Source organism: Poecilia latipinna, unplaced genomic scaffold, assembly GCF_001443285.1.
Source record: "Poecilia latipinna isolate Pla-1442-1.1 unplaced genomic scaffold, P_latipinna-1.0 Scaffold2154, whole genome shotgun sequence".
Classification (NCBI taxonomy): Eukaryota; Metazoa; Chordata; class Actinopteri; order Cyprinodontiformes; family Poeciliidae; genus Poecilia; species Poecilia latipinna.
This window is the reverse complement of record NW_015114770.1, coordinates 88262-97543: the sequence shown is the minus strand read 5'-3', so window position 1 is coordinate 97543 and position 9282 is coordinate 88262. Positions and strand designations below refer to the sequence as shown.

General features: G+C 38.9%; 1 protein-coding gene across 1 annotated transcript in view; it reads left to right on the top strand.

Annotated features, from left to right (window-relative positions):
• The first annotated feature begins 603 nt into the window (after positions 1–603).
• The window catches only part of mtr (5-methyltetrahydrofolate-homocysteine methyltransferase), a 41659-nt gene continuing 32980 nt past the window's right edge, over positions 604–9282 (top strand). Inside the window, exons 1-12 of the mRNA XM_015017523.1 lie at positions 604–788; positions 2105–2316; positions 2421–2510; positions 4062–4131; positions 4222–4314; positions 4540–4646; positions 4837–4896; positions 5426–5520; positions 5606–5706; positions 5975–6036; positions 7234–7301; positions 7382–7461. Of these exons, the coding sequence (XP_014873009.1) occupies positions 740–788; positions 2105–2316; positions 2421–2510; positions 4062–4131; positions 4222–4314; positions 4540–4646; positions 4837–4896; positions 5426–5520; positions 5606–5706; positions 5975–6036; positions 7234–7301; positions 7382–7461 (1087 nt within the window). The 5' untranslated portion in view covers positions 604–739. The remainder of the gene's footprint in view (positions 789–2104; positions 2317–2420; positions 2511–4061; positions 4132–4221; positions 4315–4539; positions 4647–4836; positions 4897–5425; positions 5521–5605; positions 5707–5974; positions 6037–7233; positions 7302–7381; positions 7462–9282) is intronic.

Genomic DNA, 9282 nt, shown 5'->3' with positions numbered 1-9282 from the left:
ATGGTCAAAAATATTACTTCATATTTTATTTCTTCTTTGTCCTTATCACTATCGCTATTCTGTGACAGCTAGATCCTTGTATCTGAACAAAAGACAAATTGTCAGCAAAAATAATTACACATAGAATTGTGAACAGCAAATAGATCCTAAAGGATAAACTTCAGAGTTAACTTAATGAAAATACTAAAAAAAAAAAGAGAATTGAGAAGAAATCACTCAAGTGGAACCATTCTAGGTGCATATGTATCATATAAATAAGGGCGTTATGGGGGTGGTAAAAAAAATAAAAATTTCAAACTGAAAATTTACTTGCCGATTCATTGTTCAGCAACTTCATGAAATTTACAACTGAATTGAAATTGCTTTACATTTTGTAAAATTTGGTTTGACTGAAAAATTATTTGTGAATAAAATATTTTCCCCATTAAAATGAAGTGATTATTTAGAAAACCCTCTTTTATTAAAAATAAAAGCACGAAATGTAAACATTTTCACCGACAAGGGACCAGATTGATTTTCTTGTGGACCAGTGTGATTTATTTGGTATCACAAATAAATCAATCTGGTTTTCCCGGAAGTTGGCTTATGTCAAAAAGTTGCTTTTATTTTGAAGGACTGTGATCGGAAGCCATGGTTGGCCCTACCAGTAGTTTCAGTAGGAAAAGTTTGAAGGAACATAATTATCCTTTGGGTGTTCAGAAGGATAGCTGGGCTCTTCTCACGGCTTGCTTGGCTTCCAATGGCTCCGACAAATGTCCGATATCAGCTCTGCGCAGCTACGGGAGCAGGTAGGTCCTCCACCCGCCACTGTCACATGGTTCTCTGTTAGCTTGGAGCTAAACTCTGATGTGATGCAACTGCTTTGCAGTTGACAGATCAGCTGAAACCACATGTTAATGTTCAGGTCTCCAGCCCAGCAGAACACACAGGATGACCGACTCGTAGAAGCGTTTAGGTCAAATCAGAGTCGGGTTAAATATTCATACTCAGGGTTTGTTTACTGTGCTGCATGTTTTAAAATAAACTGTTTTGTTGCAGTTGGTATAGATATGATGTTGGAGATCCGAAGGAAATTTTCCTCCTTGACGGACAATAAAGTTTTATATCTTATTTCTCACATCGACACTGATACTTTGATTTGTGTAAATTTGTTTTATTATTGTTGATAATGTGGCTTCCATGTCTCCTTAATTTCTTTCATTACTCCTATAATTAATTGAGATATGTATTATAACGTATGCTTTGAGTGTAGTTTATGTTCCGTTTCTATTATTGATAACAATTAATTAAAAATAATAATTAATGGCACTATTAAACTCCAGAACTGAGGGGTGTGATACTTCTTAACATAGCCTTAATGTTTTGTTTTAATTATTATTATAAAATCTTTAATTCTGGTAACTGTTAAAACACAATAAGAAACCACAATACGACTAAACTGAATTAATTGTACTTTAACTGAAACCATATATTGACGAAAAATTAATTTAATTGAAAAAAACTTTTTGCTGCTAAATTATTGAAGACATATTAGCTCAGATAGTAAATGGACTGTACTAGTATATAGCGTTTTATCAAGCCCAGAAGCATGACATTCAGTCACTCACACACACATTCACACACTGAATGTGTGTGTACATATATTCAATGTGTACACACACATTGAAAAGTTTGCATAGCTTGCCACACATGGCAAGCAATGCATGGCATAGCTTGCCATGCACAGAGAGCGTTCATGGCAAGCTACTGGATAGTAACCATAGCTGCCATGCACCACCACCAGCAGGCTTGGCGGGTGAAGAGTCTTACCACACAACAACAGAGGCAGACAGAGCCCCAAATTGAACCAACAACCCACCATCGTCCTTCAGCGACAAAGATATTTATTTTTAATCTGTTCTTCAACCAACAAATCGGTATGGATATTCTATCCATTCAGATTTCCAGAGTTTCAGGAACTCCTGATCATTCATGGATACTCTTCAGAATTGTGGACGCTGATCTGCGGTTCAGCTCTAACTGTGGTTTAGGACGAGCTGAGCCATGCTGAGGGAACCAAGCCAGCGTTCTTATTGCAGAGTACTGCCTGTGTTTTCCTGTCCAGGCTGCAGCTCTCCAGTGGAGTCAGAGCTGCGAGTTTTGCTGCAGCAAAGGATTATGGTCCTAGATGGCGGAATGGGAACGATGATCCAACAAGAGAAGCTGGAGGAGGAAGATTTCAGGGGAGAAGAGTTTAAGGAGCATCCTCTACCTCTGAAGGGCAACAATGACCTCCTGAGCCTCACACAGCCAGCCATCATTTATAACATACACAAGGTAGTCCATGCAGATGGATCCAGATGTTGTCCTGTCTGATGCTGGACATGTGGTTTCTTTGACTAGACCAAAGTGCTGCAGCGTTGTCCATGGTGTGTTTCCAGGAGTACCTGCAGGCCGGAGCTGACATCATTGAGACCAACACATTCAGCAGCACATCCGTCGCCCAGGCAGATTATGGACTGGAGCAGCTGGTATGAGCAGCACACGACTCCTGCTGCCAACACAAAGGTCATGCACATAGAGAGACAAGAGTTCACTGATTAACCACTGATGAGCTCATTCTGAGAAATTCTCCGGGATCTGTTTCTACATACCAGAGCTTATCAGAGCTGACCTGTGAGCTTGCTCCTGATGGCTAAAAGCTATTTTTTCCCTTTTGTTCTGTACAACCTCAGTCAGTTTTAAGTTGATAACTGGCTCTACTTAGTGTGTTATCTACTTCTCATTCAATAAATTAAATAAAAGCTGATTTGGATGCAGCAAAGTTGGTTTTTCAGTAAAAGTCTGGATTGACATGGTTCTACTTGTCATTAAAGTGTATTTGTAAAAAGACAAATATTCTGAGTTCTACTTAACATCTTTTGTTGTAAGAAAATGATGTCAATAATAATTTCACACTGAATAAAAATTAAAAGTTTAATAAACAAATTTGTAGCTGTTGAGCTGCAGCTGGGGGCCACAAAATCAGTCCAACTGCCACATATGACCCCTGGAAGTGTGAAGCATTACAAGTAATATTATTTCTTGATTGTTGTAATAATTATCCTGTTGAATTCTTCTAATTTATTCTGATTCCAGTGAATCTACTGGTTTGAGTCTATGAAAAGCTTTATTTTAATGTAGTTGTAACTTAATTGTACTTAATAAACTGGATTGAAAAGAATACATATTATATGCATATAGATATAAAGTGGACCTGTTTGGACCTGTTGATATGGAGAGTTCCAAACCAGTAGGTCTGGAGTAGTTGAAGCAGTGGAAACTCCACCATGTTTCACAGTTAGTCAGTAAATATATGCTCTGTTTTATTATGGAAAACATTAAGGAGCTACTGCTGCCATTAACTTCGTACTTACCATCCATGAGCATCCATTGTAAAGTCAAGGTCATAATCTAAGCGATTGTTACTACGTGTTCATCCAAGAAGAACGAGCACTGCGAGTCTATGACTCCATGCAATCTGCTGGGTTTCCTTACATAGAAACCTTTTAACCAACCTGAATAATAAACTGAATTTAATGCACTGTTTGAACAAAGATCAATTGGCTTTATTTTTCTTTGAAGTGCCTTCAGATGATGTGTTGTTAATTGGCACCATATAAATAAAGTCAATTGAAGGTGTGAAAGAAGAATAAAGAAATCTGTGTTATGTGTTGAAATGTGGTCAGGATAAGAACATGAACACCGTTCATCACCAGTCAGTGTGCTGGTTTCTCTGGTTTAGACATACCAGAACAATTGGAGCAGGTTTTCCTGTTTGGACTCTGGAATTGTTCTTTTTAAATTTCGACTAATTCAATATTAAAGCTAACTGAAGACAATGTGCTACCACTTTGTCTTCAGTGCTAACACTAGTGGCATGCCTGTTCCATGCCACCTGTTCAGTGTGTGAGACATGAGCATATGGAAGCATGTGCAACATGTGGCTAATGTAGCTGTAACTTTAGTCATTTATTCTGTATTAGATGAGCTTAATGTGGGTCATGTTGTTGCTTCAGAGGGTAACTGTGTTTGTTGTGCAGGCCTATCGCCTCAACAGGGCGTCAGCAGAGCTGGCGAGGAAGGCAGCCGATGATGTCACCAAACAGTCTGGTTAGCTGAACCTCCTGTCTGCTGCAGTGATGGTCATACATCAACTCAGGGGTTTCTCATGGGATTAACATGTCCTGTGTGTGTCCTCAGGTTGGAAACGCTACGTGGCCGGGGCGCTGGGCCCCACCAATAAAACCCTCTCTGTGTCGCCGTCTGTGGAGAAACCAGATTTCAGGAACATAAGTAAGAATTTATCATTAGTGTAAATCTGCCTACATCAGGCTGACCTCGACCTGAGTCACTGTACAAGGAGACCGGTGAGACGGGATACCAGGTCACCATGACTACGCTGAAAAATAGCCTCACCTCCCAAAGGCCACAGCAGGGAACTGATCCAGAAGCAGAATCTTCCTTATTGTTTGCCTTTGTAGCTGTTGTCCTTACTGCTGTTTGGCTTTGTGACTCCAGCGTTTGATGAGCTGGTGGCAGCTTACACAGAGCAGGCTCGAGGTCTGCTGGACGGCGGAGCAGACATCCTTCTGGTAGAGACCATCTTTGACACGGCCAATGCCAAGGTAATGTTCCTTTGGCTTAAGTCCTGGCATCAAGTTGTCTAATTTGTTATAAACATCTTAAACATACATAACAAAACATTATACAACTTCAGTGGTTAATGCTCTGCAGATGTTGTAATGTGTGGTATTTGTTACTCATACAGTTTTTCTTATTGTAGTTTCATGATGCTGTCTTCCTGTCTGTCCTCAGGCTGCTCTGTTTGCCATCGACCTTCTCTTTGAAAAGTCCTATGAAAGGAAGCCCATATTTGTACGTCATTTTCACTATATTCTTATAATCTTAACTGAAGATCATAAGATTCCAGATGGAAACTTTTTGAATCTGTGAAACTTGTCAAACATGTTATTTATGTGCATCTACAGAAGTGATGCTCTTATTTCAGTTTATCTGCATCACTGCATTTTTTTAAATCTGCTGCTGCAGATAAAAATAATAAAACTGAGGTACAAATGTTTGTGTTTCTGCTAAAACAGCTAACAGGAACTTTTGCATCTGTTAAATCAGATTTAGGCACAAAATAGAAATACGTATTTTCCAGTGCATCTTACAGCTCCAGATGAATAATTAACCTCACAGGTAAACAATGTAATCTGACTCACCACTGATGACCAAACAGAACATTTATGTGTTTCATCAATTACTTGTTAAAGTTCCAGGGGATTACTTGGAAAATTACTCCAAAAGTACTCCTAAAGGAGTTTTATGGTACAGTACAGGACCTATGACCATAAGGTATGTTGTCATGACTACATTGTGAGGTGTTTTTGGGATGGTCCAGATCTCGGGAACCATTGTGGACCGGAGCGGCCGGACGCTGTCTGGTCAGACGGGCGAGGCATTTGTAGTGAGTGTGTCCCATGCAAAGCCGCTGTGGTGAGTTGACCTTTTGGAGAATCAACATGAGGTGATGTGGGATGAACACAGACAGGAGTCAGATGTGAGCCTCGCTGTGTTGCAGTATTGGTCTGAACTGTGCGCTGGGGGCAACAGAAATGAGGCCTTTCATTGAGGCGATTGGGAAAAGCACATCAGCTTTCATCATCTGTTATCCTAATGCAGGTAACCCATAACAACATCTAGTCCATAGTGTTGGCATGGTAACCTGTCTTCAGATACAATGCTGGTGATTTAATGAATAACTGAAGGCTTCTGTGAGATGTCGACAGGTTCTCTGCAATCAATCGAAACGGTTTACTTTTCATTAAAGGACTTGCAGCTTTGACCTGTGTTCTACTTCCTGTTGCCTTGTTTGTTGGACCACCCAGTCCATTTATTGATGAGGTCAGGGGTAATCTTAATAACAGTTTGTGTTCTTTTTTTTTGTCAGGGCTTCCCAACACGTTTGGAGGATATGATGAAACACCTCAAGTTACAGCCTCCAGTCTACAGGTCCTGATCAGTTTCCACACTGATGTTTAGAAGAAGCAGTTGCCCCAATCATTAGCACCCTGATAAAGATGTGCAGCTCAGCCTTAAGATATATGATTGCTGTGTTAACTGTTACCACAAGACGCCATGTTGTGTTGTAGTTCAGGTAAACAGAAGATTTTCCAACCTCTTTTCCCATCCCACTCAGTGAGGTGGGTCCTGCTGCAGGCTCTTTCATCACAGTTCCACTTGTACTTTAACAATAGTTTGCTTCTACTATGGAGCTATTCAAGTTCAGGCTAGAAGCTATTTCTTTACAGCCATTTCCCAACTTGCAAAGGTCAACACATGTCCTCTTGTTTTTTTCTGTAGTATTATTAATTGAATAAAAATGTAATTGTATTAATCACACTCTGATGGGATTAATCACGATTACTTGCTATGCCTAACTTTGCAAGCTTGACATATAAATATGCACACAGTTGTGGTTCTTGCAGGAATGGTTATTTTCTAGTTCTTGAGTGCCCCACCCCTTTCTGATGCTGCCCTCAGTAACTGCCTATACCGCCCTTATCACTGATCAAAAGTCCTAAAGCCTGGAAGAATTTCTGTTGAGCTGTTAGTCGTTTCCTTTCTAAGGCTGGTGTAGCATTCTGAGTGTCCAACTAGATGTATTTAAATTCCACTTTAACTTAATTAAAACAGAAAGGATTTTCTAAGGATGTGACGACATAGCTCCAGAATTTGGGCAATATGTTCATTTTGATTATGTGATAAGTTATTATTGATTTTGTCAGCCATCTGCCATTTGGTGCTGAGTAATAAATCAGACTTTGCTCATACAAGTGTTTTTTATATTTCTGGCAAATCTTCTTTTTAAAAAGATGATGACATCATCATCATAGAGACGTGCTAGGTTCAGTTGTCTGCATGCGTTCCGTAGTCAGAGGCTCTGTAGCTAACATGAATAACTCTGGTGATGGCGAGTGGATCGTTTCAGGATTCAACAAGAACTACTTCAGGTTGATAAAATGCTCCAGAAAGATAATTGATATTTTCTGTGTCTGTAGAGTTTTCAGACTTCATCTGTCGCCTGCCTTACTTTAACACAAACTTCTGATTTTAGGTTTAAATGTAACAAAAAATAATAATAATAATCTGTGTGATGTTGCACTATCACTGGGTGCCTGAATGCTGCTCAAGTGTCATGTCTCACAGGATTTTGCAGTGGATGGACTGGTGAACATAGTGGGGGGATGCTGTGGGACCACCCCATCACACATCAGGTCTGTGTGATTTTTCTGACAGCTCAGTGTTTGTCTGATTGTTCATGTTTACGTGATCCTTCTTCCTCCTCCTCACACAGAGCCATAGCCGAGGCAGTTAAGCAATGCCAGCCAAGAGTTCCTGCTGCTGATTCTTTAAAAGACTATTTGCTTCTCTCAGGTATAAATGTTTCCAGTATCATCACTTACTCAGAGAACTTTCCATGATATGCCTGATAACTGATTCAGTTTTAGTGCTTCATAGGTTCACAGTATAAATAAAAACTAAGTTGAGGTTATGGAAGGGTTCAGTGGGATCTCTGCCAGTACAAAGTCTCTCATCTCTTGTTGAAAGGAGTGTGAAAGACGAGATGTAATGACTCTCGTCAAGCTCTTCAGATTTCTTTTTACAATGCTTTGCTTTCAGATGTGAGACAGTCTTACCAGATTCAGCCTTATGGCTGAATCTGGTAAGACTGTAAATGTAATTTTTCTGTAAATGCCTTATTTTGGAAGCTGTTTTGACAAAGGGTCAGTTACTGTATATAAATGTGGAAACTTCAGGAACTAACACAAAAAATATCTAATTACATACTGTAATTTTGTTTGCTTTTGCCATTAAGTTTAAATGTGACATTTACATTTTCAAGAGTCTGTGTTTACTTTTCCTTGTTTTCAAAGGCATTTCTTACATTATAATAAGATCATCCTGCACCACACACTGCAGGATGATCGGTTACGAAATCACCAGCGACAATCTTAGATCGGCCAACTTTCTAAGATTGTTGGGGAAGTGAAGCTTTTATTTGTTTACTTATTTATTTCATTTACTTATTTATTTCATTTACATTTTAAAATGTATGTCACATGTTGGCACAAGCAAAAGCCCTGGATGAAAAGGAGTAGTCTGAAGAAAACAACGTTTTGTAGTCTACCTCTTCTCCCAAAAGTCAATCTACTGCACCACAAGCATCAGTCAGCCGTTGTTGAAGAAGATTTTAGGTTAAAATATTTCTTAAGAAAACTCTTTTGGCTCGATCTCCTTCAATCCCAGGTTCTCCCGGCAGGGCGCGTATAGCCACACAAAAACAACAATGAGTGCAGACGTCACAGAATTGCAGTTTAATCCAATAGAAGACAAAGCATAAAATTACAACAGAAACTGCAGACCAACAGAGACATACATTCATTTACCTGACATAAATGGAAAGATAAAGAAAGAAAGAAAGAAAGAAAGAAAAGCAAAGACGTCCAAAGACATCTTTGGAGAATTGCAGGAGCAAATCTAATTTGTTACTTCTGTGTAGAAAGTTTTATAGTAAAAGGCGTATTCTTATCTTTAATTATTTCAAATAAGGCGTATCTTTGCTCATCCAACCAGGAGCTATCTCTGACCCTTTCACTAAAGCCAGGAACTCCTGCTGTTTTACGGCTTTTCACAGATGAGTGTGAAAAGCTGGAACTTCTCCTGATTGTTTCCCAGACAGACAAAGGGCAGTTCAAAAGATCTTAGCAAACCATCTGCTGTAACTACAGGTAACATAAGGTCAATAGGCCAGAATAAGTTACTGATTTTATAACTATAATTAGGCTATTTCAATCAAGACATGTTAAGTTTTAAAACTAGCTTATTTAAATTTATTTTCTTAACACCGTCCATACAAACACATCATTAAACACAAAGTACGCAATGTACATGTAAAGATAACACGGAAAAAAACATGATCTTTGTAATGATTCTGCACTCTACTGAATGAATATACTTCATCATACATTGAAAGAAAATTATACTTTTTTCTTCTCTTAAAGGCAAAAATAGATCTACTCTCTTTGCTTTCTGTAGACAGTTTGTCCACAGATTTGTTCTATAATAAATCTGTTATTGCAGTCGGTGGCACTCAGGCATTATTTGAAGCTTAAATTTTAGGCCTGTCGCGATAAACAATAAATCAATTAATCGCAGGATAAATTAAACCTATCACCTCATTTTAATTATCGGCTT